A 15,753-nucleotide genomic window follows, 5' to 3' on the forward strand; every position below is an offset into this window, starting at 1 on the left:
TGTAAAGAAGTTACATAGTTCCAGAAGGGTTGTTGTCTTTTACAGCAAACATTAGTATTCTTACAGACCAGTAAAAATTATAAGCTTTCATAGCTCACAGTCTATTATATTAAATCCACAGAGCAAAGAGCTAAATTAGGAACATACTCTTTGGGCCCTAGGAAATGGTAAAGGCCATTAAAATTATCTACAGTTGCCATAAACCAGGGATGTCAAATTGGTAGCACATAGGCCAGATATGTCATCCGTAGGCCATGCCTAACTCGGTTCCACAAAGGAAAAAAATGTTGCTATACATCTCAATACATCACATGACACAATCAAGTTTGACACCCATGTCATAAAAAAGCACTATCCTTATATGATAGAGACATTTCAGTACTGACAAGCTATCATCTATGAAAATGAAAAGTGTGTTTTTCATTTAATCCATGAAACAGTGTTCAGTCTACTGAATTCCATTGCTGTTGTCACATGCTGAAAATGTTCTTGTAATTCCTTCAAGGATTGTCATCTTGAGATCACAATTCCAATCTATGACATTCTACTTAGTGATACCCTTTAAGTTCTTAATGTGATATTGAATGTTAAATATGTACATTGATCATTGATTCACACTGCTGTGCATAGAAAAATTGATTAGCGATCTATTTCAAAAAAAGTTTTTAAATAAACCTCAAATCTATGCCTTGCTACCCCATATTAAACAATTGCTTATAAAATACCATAAGATACAGACAACAAAATCTATAACATAGTGTCACAATATTATTTTCATAGTGCAGTTGTTAACTGTTTTGGATTAGGTCCAGATGAGCCCTAGGGAATCTTACAATGGTGATCATAAATATATCTCATTGAGTTGGAACTTGTAGATAGTAAAATAGAAAGAAAAGACTAAGACAGACATTAGTACTTTATGATGTGTCAAATATGCATTCCAAGTAGAATTGGAAGTGTGTTATTCTTTCCATTATTCTTCCCTCTTTTCCTATGTAAATAGTTTATACCTACTAATGCTGAATATGAAAGTACAATAGAAGTCAGATGAGAGAGGGAAAATGAAGATTTTTTGCTAAAGATAGTTTCAAAAGTATATTTTGGCTAACATGTAGTTGCAGTTTATTGACTATAGAAAATACATAGTTCCCAGTTTTGGGCATTACACATAAAGAGATTAGCAAAACTCAGTTTTTAGCAAAATCAGTGGAACGAAAAATTTGAAAGCACGTAGTTCAATCTACCAGCAGATGTCTAGAAGTTGAAAGAACTTTGCAAAATTCTTCAGTGCCATTGTGGACTTCAGCCATGCATCTGCTGACTTGGTCCCAATAGCATAGTTCCTTTCTTCAAGAACAATTTGGCAGATTGATCCAACAATCATGCAATCTGCCTTTTGTTGCACACAACAAAAATCTTTTAGAAGATCCTCATCTATCATCTTTTTTTCTCAGAAAATTTTTATTTTTTTATTGTCTTACATACCATTTTAAGTATACATTCACATAATTATTATTATTCTTTACATTTATCATTCTTATACATTTATTATTTCATTTAATAGGTTATAATATACATATATCATTTGGGTTGCTTTGTTTACCATCCTTTCCTCCTGTTGTAACACTACCTTATTTTCCCTTTCTTTTCTCCCTCCTTCCCTTCTCTACTTTCCTCCTTCCTCCTCTCCTTTCCCTTCCTTCTTCCCTTACCTTTCTCCTATTCCTACTCTTCCTCTTCCCCTACCTACCTTCTCTCCTTCTCTTCCTCTCCTTTCCATCCTCCTCTCCTTACCTCTTTCTTCTTTCTTCCTTTCATTCTCTCCTTCTCCTCTCTCTATTTTCTATTATTGCAGGTATCTCTTTCAGATCTCAGTTTATGTTTCCTTGGGATGGTATTTCGGCAAACCCAAATATAATTGATATCATTTCTTATTCCCTTACCTTTGCTAATCTATCCTAACTATATTCCCCCCCTTTGTATCTCTCTGTTGTATATATACTTATATATTTAATATTTTATTTTCTGTTTTCCCCTCCCCCCTTTTCCATTTAGCAGTGCATTGCCTCGGTTCTATATCTTCTTCCTACTTCCTTTTCTAGTTTCTTTTCCCTAGCCAATCATAAAATCTTCCCCATGTGTTGAAGACCCTCTAACCTCAGGATCAAAATTAATGAAGGACATTGAGGACTTTGGGCGTGTGGCCGGATTAAAAATAAATAAGGAAAAAAACAAAAAACAGATAGAAGAACTAGAGAAAGCAATGGAAATTAAGATAACCAAAAAGGTCAAATACTTAGGGATTTGGCTATCTGCGAAATGTTCTTCTATAAAAGAAGATAACTATAATAAATTATCATGAAACATCCAAAAAGATTTTAAAAATTGATCGAAGCTACAAATATCGTTGATGGGAAGAATCTCAGTAATTAAGATGAATGTCTTGCCAAAAATACTTTATTTATTTCAAACGGCACCAGTCAAATTAAGAGAAAAATTTTATGACTTGGATAAAACGGTACGAAACTTTGTGTGGAACGGCAAAAAGCCTAGAATTAAATATAAACATCTTCAAGATAAAAGAACGCAAGGTGGAATGGGTCTACCAGAATGGAAAACATACCACCAAGCAGCAACAACAATGTGGATAAAGGAGTGGGTAATGTTAACCAATAAAAGAATCCTAACTATAGAAGGTTATGACTTGCAATGGGGTGGCACAATTACTTATGGAGTGAGGGAAACAAAGTCCACAACTACTTTAAAAGACACCATCTAAGAGGGGTACTGATAAATGATTGGCTTGAAATTAGAAGGAAATTCTATATCCAACTACCCAAATGGATATCCCCGACGGAAGCCCTGATATACCCAAATCTGATAAACTTCGACAAAAATGTTATTTATAAACAATTGTTAGACAACCAAAATAGGCTAAACTCCAGGGAAAACTTGGCTGAAATGGGAATAAATATTGATTGGTGGCCATACTTTCAAATACAAAATAACTATAAATCAGATCTAGCACAATTTGGCTTTCAGGACAAGGACCAGGAATTAGATAAAATTTTAATAGGACCAGACGAGAAATTAATCTCAAAAATATATAATTGTTTGCTAATTCGAAAAATGGAAACAGAAAGAGTGAAAGAAGTTATGGTAACCTGGGCCCAGAATATCGGCCACACAATTGAGTTAGATGACTGGGAAAGGGTATGGGAGTGGAACCTGAAATTAACGAAGTCGACAGCTTATAAAGAAAATGTATATAAAATGTTCTACCGCTGGTATCTCTCTCCAACAAGACTGGCAAAAATTTCCACAAAATCATCGGCCAAATGCTGGAAATGCAAAATAACACTGGGTACTTACTACCACATATGGTGGACGTGTCTGGTGGCTAAGACATATTGGAAGCGAATACTAAGGTGGCTAAATGAAATTATGTCAACTAAATTAAACCTCAATCCGGAAATGTTTCTATTAGGGATAATAGATCCAAAAATAATTAAAACTAATCAATATTTACTCGTCCATATCTTGACGGCGGCAAGGATCGCATATGTGCAGTGCTGGAAGAAAGAAAATGCCCCCACTAGTACAATGGTTATGAATAAAATTTTAGAAATAGCGGAAATGAATAGATTGACAATGCTGATTAACGAAAAAGAAGACACAGACTTCTACAAAGTCTGGGAGAAATTATACAAATGGTTTGATAAGAAAGACAATGAGAATTAAGATATAAAATGAGATAGTTGATTAACTTAAAATGACTTAAGCAACAATTTAAATATACAATATACAAAGACTAAGTGACAAATGAGAGAAGAAATGTATTAGAGGTGAGAATTCACCTACAAGTAATATCAATAGACTACAGTGTTGGAAAAACTCTGATGATCTGTTAGGAAAAATCCGTTATAAATACCTGCATGGAATTAGTAACCTAGTCTTATACTAGGCAAGGTGAGATGAACTATGTGAGATGAACAGTGCTGTCTGCACTGTAAATATGTAAAGAGTTTTATTTTTATTTTTTTTTGTATTTTGTAAATCTTGCCTTTTTTTATAACCTTCAATAAAAAATAATAAAAATTTAAAAAAAATCTTCCCCACGTTTTGAAGTACTCCGATTCCTCTTTATCCTTTATTTTCATTGTCAGCCTATTAATCTCTGCACAATCTAATATCTTTTTTACTAAGTCTTCATCTGTTGGTAGCTTATTTAGTTTCCAACTTTGGACAAATATGATTCTTGCTGTTGTAGTTACATATATAATCAAATAGGTATCCTCTTTCTTGAATTTCTCTGGGATAATACCTAGTAAAAATATTTCTGGTCTAAATTCTATTTCTTGTTGTAACATTTTCTTTAACCATACTCTTATCTTAGTCCAATATTTCCTTGCTTCTGCACATGTCCACCACATATGACGGAACCTATTTCTTGTTGACACTTCCAACATTTCGCTGATTTGTCTTTAAACATCTTTGCTAATTTTTCTGGTGACATGTGCCATCTATAAAACATTTTGTATAAGTTTTCTTTGTAAGCTGTTGACATGGTTAATTTATAGTTCCTTTCCCATAGTTGTTGCCACTTTTCTAACTCAATCGTATGACCGATATTCTTTGTCCAGGTTACCATTGTATCTTTAACCACTTCTTCTTCTAACCTAGTTCTTAGTAGGTAGCTATATAGTTTCATAATTATTTTTTCTTCCGTTCCCATAAGTGCAGGTGAAACTCAAAAAATTAGAATATCATGCAAAAATTCATTTATTTCAGTAATGCAACTTAAAAGGTGAAGCTAATATATGAGATAAGACTCATTACATGCAAAGCAAGATAGTTCAAGAAAGCTCATGAAAACCCCAAATCCACCATCTCAGAAAATTAGAATAGTACATGCAATCAATAAAACAAGGATTGTACATTGAACAATATCAGACCTCTGAAAAGTATAAGCATGCATATCTACTCAGTACTTGGTTTGGACCCCTTTTACAGCTATTACTGCCTCAATGCGGCGTGGCATGGAAGCTATCAGCCTGTGGCACTGCTGAGGTGTTATAGAAGACCTAGGATGCTTCAATAGTGGCCTTCAGCTTTTCTGCATTGTTTGGTCTCATGTCTCTCATCTTTCTCTTGGCAATGCCCCGTAGATTCTCTATGGGGTTCAGGTCAGGCAAGTTTGCTGGCCAATCAAGCACAGTAATCCCACAGTCATTGAACCAGGTTTTGGTGCTTTTGGCAGTGTGGGCAGCTGGAAAATGAAGTTAGCATCCCCATAAAGCTCGTCTGTAGAAGGAAGCATGAAGTGCTCCAAAATCTCCTGGTAGACGACTGCGTTGACCCTGGTCTTAATAAAGCACAGTGATCCAAAGTCCTGTTGCTCAGTGGTCCAAAGTCCTCTTTTCTGATGAGAGCAACTTTTGCCAAAAGCACCAAAAACTGGTTCAATGATTGCTGTGTTTGATTGGCCTCTCCATTCTTCCTCCATACTATGGGTCCTTGGTTTCCAAATGAGATGCAACTTCAAATTGTCCTAATTTCCCACTGCTGTTCAATATACTATGAACTTTGCTGATCACACTGTTAGCTGCCACCAAAATTCAGCTATCACAAAAACTATGTTGTTCAACAATCGGACCATCTGCAAGGATGAGAGCTGGAGGCAACATTTAACGTTGGTTTTACTCCTACTTTAAGGACATTCCAGTCACTTGTTTGGAGGACAGTTTCTAGTAGTATTGTGGCCAACACAATATTCCCAGTGTACCCTGACTTTAAAGGCAACTGGGGAACATTTAACAAAATGAAAATACAATAAAACAGAGATAATATTACATTTTAAAATTAAATAATAATAATACATTTAGTTCCCAATGACCAACTTTCTGGATTTGCAACTCATGAGGAATCTGGCACATACTTACTGCCTCAATGTAATAGCATCAGCAGGAGTTTCCTCTCAGATTGCTCTGCTGCAATTTCAAACACCCAGGGCTGCTGCCAGTAACCTAAGGCATGAGCTGGTTCCATCTGGCTCAGAATACAGTGAGTCATGTTGAAGAGTTCCTCTGGGCCTCAAATTATCCAGTGCATGAAGGAGCACTTGTCTTCAAAACAGTTAGATTAATTTCTATCCTGCTTTAAAAACACATTGAATTTCCCTCCTTCTTCCAAAACAGTTTGAATTCATCTTTCTCCTCTCTCCAAAAGAAATAAAATTTTCTCTCACCCTCCCCAAAAGATTTAGTTTCTGTCCACCCTGAAAAACAACTTGAATTCATTCATCTTTTGTTTCAGAATAGGTTTAATTGTTATCTTTTAAGTTTCAGGCTACACAAGGTGCATGATCAATGTTGATTGTACATACATATATGAACTTTTACTATAAATAACCATGAAATTTAAGTATTTAACCAAATAAACAAAAATATAACAAATGAAAGAAGAACCTCTGAACCCCAAATATTTATTTAGTCCATCCATTTATTGTTAAATTAGGTGTATTCAGAAGCTTAGCTATGGAGATCAATGGTTATTAGGTTAGAATACATATAAAGACCATCTATTTGCAATTTGTGGACTTCATTGCGCAGTTGTTTGGTCACTGTGAGAATGGAACAAATCTGGGCAATATTAAAGCACAAGCCAGTACATTTTTTAAAAAAACAGGGAACAGTATACTGCAAAGAAACAGTACAATTACACTGAGGAAACTGACTAGTTGGGTACTTCTTACCTTCTAATCATCTTTCTAACTGCTGTTCTAACAAAACATTCCTATTATGCAGTCAATGATTCATAGATCAGTATGTAAACATCAAGACTAAAGGGCATCAACAAACTGTATATTGAAACTGTGAAGAAGCATTGGTGATGTTTTGAAAAGGGAAAATGACTTGCACTTGGAAGGTAATAAAATTCCCAACGTTCCGAATTACAAACTGAATTTTATATTGCAATTTCAGCTTTCTCCTGTTTTCTTATCCGTTTCATATAACCATCTTCATTTCTGCTTATCTATGTAAACCAATTTCTTTACAGTATCTGAGATCAAATTCATACTAATAATGTGTTAGAATTATTTATGTATGCTATAGTACAGAAATCCTATATAAGCTAAAATGCCTGCTGCAATATATGTCATTGGCAGAATAGAAGGGATAGATATAAATATTGGAAGGACTCATTAATCAAACAGATGTCATTTTAATAATTATAAAATCTTCTCATTAGGCAGAATAAGTAAGTCATTAAAACATTTTCTCCAGCCTTTTGGCTAATATCAAGTGGAGAATATCTTCTCATTAGGATAATGGAGTTCAATAAAATGATATTCCATCATTCTCCAAAAGGGAACAAAGTGGGATTTTTTTCTTTAACTGTGATCACTTAGCGATTCATTTTATCATGCTCAGAACTTGTTCATTCATCTATAAAACAAGATTAATTCTTCACACAGTAAGGCTATATTCCTGACAAAAATGTAATGGCCATAAAAGTTAACTTTGTAAAATAAATTAATTGTGTTTAATGATAGATACATTGCTTTTATTTATGGACATAGATCAGTTTAGACATGGTTAAGGTTCAGGGCACTTTTTTTAAAAAAATCATCCATTAATAGTCCTACAAAGTTATAATGTTAAAACTACTGCCAAAACATATTTAAAATTGACTATATACAAATTTGGTAAGAACTGAATTTAGCCATTTTAATTATAATAGTTCTAGAACACAGATGTCAAACTCGATCATGTCACAGGCAGGGCCGGATTTTCCTATAGGCTAAGTAGGCTTCAACCTAGGGCCTCAAGATCAAGAGGGGCCTACATTCAAATTGTTAGCAAAATTAAAATTACACTATTCTAAAAACAGTGAACACTAAAACACTGAACTGAAAATAAGGAGAAATTCTACACATATGACTAATAAACAAACATAAAAATGTATTGGTTAAGATCGTTCCAGTGCCGCGACAGTTGGGGAGCCCACCATGTTCCCAGCACCGGCGGTCGGGTGAGAGGCACGGCCGCTCCCAGTAGCTGCCCTGTCGACGCGGAGCCCACCAGCGGCCAGGAAGGTAAGGGCGAGGGGGCCGAGCCAGGCAGCTGAGCGCAGAAGGGGAGGCAGCTGGCCTCGCTGCCTTTGCTGCAGAGCAGAGCCACCCTCCGTTGGGAGGCCAGCTATATATATATTGATATATATTGATATATATCACAGTAATGATGTATTTTATTGTCTCTCATGTAATTTACAAACTTAAAAATGGGAGCTGAAAGGGCCTCATAAGTAGAATAGCCTAGGGCCTCTTTTCATCTAAATCCAGCCCTGGTCACAGGCCAGATTGTGACGTATCATGATGTTTTTTGCAGAGCTGGGGTGAGTGTGGCCCGCATGTGACATATTTGTGTATAGCTATATATTAATTCCAGATATTCATCTGAAGGAACAAAGGGATTTTTCTTATTATTGTGGTATTTTTGCATCAGTGTTGACTCCTGGTGACTGCATGAAGTAGCCCTGGCAGATTTCTTGGCAAGATTTCAGAAGTGGTTTGTCATGGTCTCCCTCCTAGGATTAAGAGAGAATGAATGTCCAAAGTCTGTTTGTACCTAGTTGGAACTAGAACTCTAGAGTGCCCTACTATTTAGATTGATGTCTTAAGTACCAGAAACAGGCTGTCTTCAGGAAATCTCTTCCCTTTTCTCTCTGTGTTTGTATGTGTGTGTATGTATAAATAAATAATAGTAGCACAAATTTTATTTTTAATATGGAATGATTAAAATTAAGCAGAAAGCAGCTGAAGAATTTGGAAAGGTATAATGCGTTAAAAAGTGTTGTGCTGTTTGATCAGGGACTCCAAATTTCCATTCATGAAGCATTGAAGAAATTATCTGCAAGTGATAATCATAGTGTCAATTACACTCAGACTACCATGAAATTGATTAATTATTTTATGTAACTGTTTTTATAAAGCATGCTAACTTAACAGTTTAGCCAATTATAATGACAATCAGAGGAAGGAAGGAAGGAAGGAAGGAAGGAAGGAAGGAAGGAAGGAAGGAAGGAAGGAAAGAAGGATAGTGTTCTTGCTCTTGAGGCTCTTCTGTATATCTGCAAATATCAAATGAATCATTAATCTTCAATTCATGAAAAGTTAACTGAACATTGGAGATTAATTTGCAGATTTACGGAAGTTCAAATAGTCATTCTCTGCTGTTTTTAGTAGTGGAACAGCTAAAATTCCACTTATGTATCAGATATCCTAAATTGGTGCAATAACACCATGATATATATGCTATTTATGCCAGATATATATTCATTTAAACAACATTTTGGGAAAGAAATTAGACAATCTTACTTTCTGGTGGCACAGTGATTAGAATGCAGTATTACAGGATAACTTTGTCCACAGCCTAAAGTTCAATCCTGACTGGGCTCAAGATTGACTTAGCCTTTCTGTCAAGACTAATTCACACTTTCACCTACATTTTTCTTCACTCACAGCTTGACAACGGGGAGGGGGTGGATGGAATGCAAGGATGGGACAATAATATTCAAACATCCTACGGCACCGTGGAACATTGCTAGCATCTCAACTACACATCAAGCAGATCTCCCAATGTGGTTGGCTAGTTCCCATAACAAAATTAACAAGAGTGATTGGTAAACATTTTGTACTGTGGCTGGCCCATAGGGAAAAGGGGAAATTAATTAAGCCTACTTTTGCCCGGGAAACTCAGAGCTGTTCTATGCTAATGTGGTTTATTCAGTAAAATTTTATACTCTTGGTAAAATAATGTCCCAGGAGTTTCTTTTTCTGGATTTGCTAACAGGACAGTTGATATTTTCATCCTCCCAAGATCTTGTTGGGGGAAATAATATGCAAATAATGCTTCCGCATTGTAAACCACCAGAGAGTTCTGTAAAGCACTATGGAGCAGGATATATATATGCCTGAGTATTAAATACTATTATTATTGCTCTTGTTAAATACTATTTTAAATTCTCCCCATAATTGCTCTAGAAGAGTTAGGAAAACTGCACATGAAACCTAATACTGCCTCTATGATGATGGGTACCATAAAAACCACCAACCATGTTCTGTATTGCCAATATTACAGGGACTTTCATAACCAACTCATTATCCCTCTTTTATTTAAATTTCTGGAATACTGCTCAGTTTTATTTCCACTATCTCTTAAAAATCAAAATAAATTTATTTTTTCTAAAAGTAACAATTTTTCCATACTATCTGTAAATCTCACTCATAAATGGTTGTAATAGTTCTTAATGTTAATGCATAGCTTTGTATTGTTCATTTTACTGATCATACTTTTGTTGGTCAATGATTGAAATAATATTTTATCTGTCTGTTTGGCAGACAATCTTTCATTTAATTTTATATTAGTTGAGTATTTAAGTTGAGCTGCATTTCCAATCTAACATTTCTTATTAATGATAACTGTATTACAAGGACTATCAAAATTCTCTACATCCATCACTAATAAAATATTCAATTTGATAATGGCTTATTTGAAAATTAGATTGCTGATTCTAATTTTAATGTTTGCAGAAGGCATTTATTTATGATCAAAAACATTTGTTCTCTCCATGCACAAATTAAGTATATATACTACATGCTACATTTCATTTATGTCCCTCAAAGGAATAGTGAAAAATGCATTCTATTTTATTTTTGTCTGATTTTAATTGATAGAAGATGGATGGCCCTTGCAAAATTTAGGCTTTATTTTAAAGGACATCTACCCTTGTATTTAGTTTAGATAATTGTAATTCATATTTTTTTAGCTTTGTACTTATGAGTTGTTGTTTTTTAAAGGTTGTATTTTTATAATTGGGTGATGATACGAAAACATGCTCTTCTAAATTTGAAATGCACATATCTTTAAAAAAAGTATGGTTGTTTGCTTTTTCCCATGTCTATTCATCTCTGTAATATCTTTCTAGTCATTACTGCTTTCAGAAAGCCAGCAGGTCTGACAGATTTTCCAAATTTGATTGTTGATTGTACTGTGACATTTCTTTAAAAAGATATTTTTATTAACAATAATATTTTGAAAGTTATACTTAATTGCAAATTTTGCTGCAATTTTATAATTTAAAAATTGAATTGAATAAATATATTTGTCTGTTATATGTATGATGTATGTAGACACACATACACATTCACATACAAATAGACGTTTTTCACTCATGTAGAATAAAACATAACAGTAAAATTGTAAAACAGTAAAAGGATAAAAATTTGAAATTAAAATTGGCACAATTTTGTGGCTATCACTGACAGAAAGGACGATCCACCCAAATTTTATGGATATGAATAAAATGCTAAGATACAGAGACATAATTGACGGACAGGGAAATTTAAAAACAATTGAAGAATTGGCAGAACAAAACATGAAAGTTGACTGGCTAACCTACTTGCAAATCAAAACTAAACACAATAATGATACTAAAATATATGACATCGAAACAGAACCACACGAATTGGATTAAATAATTCACAGCTCAGATAGAAGGATGATAGGGAAAACATATAAATTTCTCCTGAAGCATAAAATGGAAGAGGTAATCGTGAAAGAACAAATAATAAAATGGGCACAGAACTTTGGCTATAATATTAAATTGAATAAATGGGAAAATTTTGGGGGTTGCATACAAGGAAAACCAGTACAAAATGTTTTACAGATGGCACCTGGCACCAACAAGGTTAGCTAAAATCTCAGCAAATACCTCCCCAAAATGCTGGAAATGTGAATCAATACATGGAACATACTACCACTTATGGTTAAGGTGACCAGACATCCCTATTTCAGTGGGAGAGTCACGATTTCTAACAATTTGTCCCGTGTCCCAGGGCATTTTTAAAAAGTCCCGATTTTCTGGCTTCATGTTGAAAGCCCAGTGGATTTGCTTAAGAAATCCTAACTGGGGCAAGACAAAAGACACCCTGTCTAATCCCTCTCTATGTCTCAGTACTTTCATTGAAGATATTAAAAAGTTAAAGCAAGAAAACGGACCCCCCCCTGCACCCCTTTTACCTCATTTTATAAGAAAAGATGACCCAGTATCATAGAGCTGCAGGAAATACTTGGCTAGAGACGTAAGGACTGTTTCTTCCTGGAGGGGAGGGGCACGGAGGTTGGAGGTCAGCTCGTGTGGAAAAAATGGTGGCAAAGTTTCTTTGAAAAATATTTCCCTGGGACTAATTTCACCATTTTAATTTGCTCAGTTCTTTGTATTAACATCTACATCATTCTGGATTGACTTGGAATGCCTGCCTGCTGGTGAGCCGTGTTTTTTTCTTTTATTATTTTAATGTATTTTAAAATAATATTTTATTTATTGTGCATAGGATTTTTTAAAATAGTTTTATTCTGTGTGGATTCTTTTTTAAAATTGTCTTAGATTATTTAAAAAATACTTTGAAATATATTGTGCATAGAATTTTTAAAAATAATTTTACTTTAATTTATTCTGTGCGGATTCTTTTTTTAAATTGTCTTAGACTATTTAAAAAAAAGATTCTATCCAAAATACAAAATACCAGCTGCATTTATTCACTTAAGAACTGTGGCAAGAAAGGTGGTATAATGCGTTTAGTGACCAAAGTTACAATGGCATTGAAAAAAAGTGACTGATGACCATTTTTCACACTTAGCGACCATTTTCACACTTAGCAACCATTGCAGCATCTTCATGGTCACGCGATCAAAATTTTGATGTTTGGCAACAGATTCGTATTTATGATGGTTTCAGTGTCCTGGGGTCATTTTAATTGCCTTTTGTGACCTTTTGACAAAGTCAAATGGGGAAACCAGATTCACTTATGTTACTAACTTATCAGCTGCAGTTATTCACTTAAGAACTGTGGCAAGAAAGGTGGTATAGTGACCAAAGTTACAATGGCATTGAAAAAAGTGACTGATGACCATTTTTCACACTTAGCGACCATTGCAGCATCCTCATGGTCACGTGATCAAAATTTTGATGTTTGGCAACAGTTACAATTTATATTTGTAAATTGTAGTTATGTTGAAATAAAAAAATTAAAATACTAGTTTTGCGTTATATGAAAATTTTTGTTGCTCCGTATAAAATTTTTAATCAAGCCCCACCCACACCCACCCCCGGTCAAAGGTGTCCCTCTTTACCAATCTGAAAATATGGTCACCTTAATTATTGGTGGAATTCAATCTAATATTATTGTAGACATGATTACACATGCTGGATTTCAGTAGGGGATGCTGTCTTTCACATTACTGCTAACAGGTAAATAATAGTGTTTTTTTTTAAAGAAATTATAGCGTGAGCAGACTTATGTCAAAGATAGCAATTTCTCAGATAATCTGTTTCCCAGCTAGTATGGATTTATGTGGATGACCAGATGTTAAAAATCTCTTCAAATGGATGGCCTATCTTGACTTTTACTATATTGCTATTACATTTCTAGAACTAAAAAAAAGTTTGCTAGCTTTTGGTCCAGACTGTGAGCTTTTTCTCTCTTTTTACTTATGATGATATAAATTCTATTGAGTTTTTATCTTTTTTTAAATAAAGTTTTTTTTCATTTTCATAACAAATAACCACGTGTGTACTATTACATAACCAACATTATATTATATTGTTAAATGTTTACATCGATTCATCTTACCATCAACCCCCCAAAACTATTATTGCCTCTTCTGTTCTCCATACGCCGTATTTATACCCTATCCATCTCTTTCTTTTCCCTCTCTCCTCCTCCTCTCTACCTCCTTTCTTCCCTCTGTTGTCCTTCTCTTCTCTACTTCCCCTTCCTCTCTCCTTCTCCTCTCTCCCCTTTCCACTCCTTGTTTCTCTCCTCCTCTTCCCCTTTCCTGCCCTCTCTCCTATCCCTCTCTTCTTCCCTTACATCTTTCCTCTTCTCTTCATCTTATTTACTTGGTGTATTTCAGCCTTTGGGTGAGCTCCATTTTATGTTGATGGTATTTATACTTCCATTTCAATATACTTTTACTAAAATTATTCAATATAATTTAACATATATCCTACTCCTTCTTTTTTGAAAGAAAAATGTATACATATATAGTAATTATATTTTAATACCCCCTCAACCTATTTTTGGCTGGGATGTAGACCTGGTTATGATTCCCAGCTATTCTCATCATTATATTTATATAGTTATACATCATTACATGCCCCAAATTTGTTAATCTGTCTTTATAATCTCAATAATTTTCCATTATAATTATATTTCATGTTCCCCCTCCATTTTTCCATATCTTGAGTTAGCTTACCCTTAATTGTCTTTAAATAACAATCCTTACTGTTCAATGTTCATTACAATTCCATTAATCTACTATATAGAATAACAAGCAGTACACACCTTACCTTAAGATTCTATATGTGTCCATATTTCATATATTTTAACCTATATTTAATTGTCCTTCTATTGTCATGTTCAATCAATTAACAACTCAGTTTAATTATCATGTATAAAAGTGAATCACATGCCTCTCCTTTGTATTCTTCACATAACAGTTTCATATTTGTCCATATTCCATATATTTTAACCTTTATTTAATTATCTTTCCATTATTATATTCAAACAGTTAGCAACTTGGTTTAATTATCATATGTAGGAGTAAACCACATATCTCAGCTTTATATTTTCTGTTGTGACTCAGCAGTTCTGCTGAGAGTTTTTTCAGGATACAAAATTCAGTGTTGTGACTCAGCAGTTCTGCTGAGAGTTTTTTCAGGATACAAAATTCAGTATGCAGCTGGGGCTTGTGGGAGGAGGTTTGGGGATAAAAGGACAGATGCTGCCACGCCCCAGTCGCTGGAGTCAATGTTCTTTCGTGTGTTCCGTGTCTGGTACAATATTGCTTGCTTATTACTCGTGATTATGCCTGTTACATTTGGATAAATGCTTTGGTGTTTTCAGGTAAATCTGATCCGTGGAGACGGTGGAAGAAGGTCAGCATTTGTAAGAGCTTTTGTTTTGAATTCTTATCAGAGATTTATGTTTATGTTATTTCTGGGCTCGAAGCCAGTTTGAACTGAAAACTGATAAAGAAAAGTCCTTTTAAGTTTAATTGTCTGCGTTTGTTAACGAGCCGTCAAAGGGGGGGGGGGTCAGAACAATTTTCCATCTAACAATTTTTAATTATCTGTTTTTTTCCTAGTAAGTCCTTTGTCCAACTTCTCTATTTTTCTGTCTTCTCCCTTTTCTTTGTTTTGACATGTCTTCAATTTCCCCCAAACCACTGTCAAACCCAGTGAAATCTTTTGTATTTCCATTTGTTGGGACATAACCCCCTTCTTTAGTTTTCCCTATGCCACTGTCAAACTCAGTGAGATCTTTTGTCTGCTTTTTATTTCCTTTTGTTGGGACACATCTTCCCTTTTCAATTTTCCCTATACTACTGTCAAACCCAATGAAGTTTTTCGTCTGTTTTTTATTTTCTACTGTTTCTACCACTTCATTATTCCCCCTCTTTTTCCTTCACTTCCTCAATAACTAACTTCAAAATTCTATTTAGACTTGATTTTAATGATTTATGCATATTTTCTATAATTTCATGTAGTTCTTCAAATTCCCACCTTTCCATAATATCCAGTTCCAAAATTACAGTTAGCTATATAGTTCTTATTTCAGAGTTCTGGCCCACTTTAAATTAATTCAGCTAATTCAGTTAATATGGAGAGGAAGAAGAGAGGGAGCTA

At 34.5% G+C, this 15,753-nt stretch overlaps 1 protein-coding gene across 1 annotated transcript in view; it reads left to right on the forward strand.

Moving 5' to 3' along the window:
• CNTNAP2 (contactin associated protein 2) overlaps positions 1-15,753 on the forward strand; it is a 984,443-nt gene that overhangs the window by 113,142 nt on the left and 855,548 nt on the right. Inside the window, 1 exon segment of the mRNA XM_032235887.1 lies at positions 8,064-8,098. Coding sequence (XP_032091778.1) covers positions 8,064-8,098 — 35 coding nt within the window.

Source organism: Thamnophis elegans, chromosome Z (assembly GCF_009769535.1).
Source record: "Thamnophis elegans isolate rThaEle1 chromosome Z, rThaEle1.pri, whole genome shotgun sequence".
In the NCBI taxonomy this organism is placed as follows: Eukaryota; Metazoa; Chordata; class Lepidosauria; order Squamata; family Colubridae; genus Thamnophis; species Thamnophis elegans.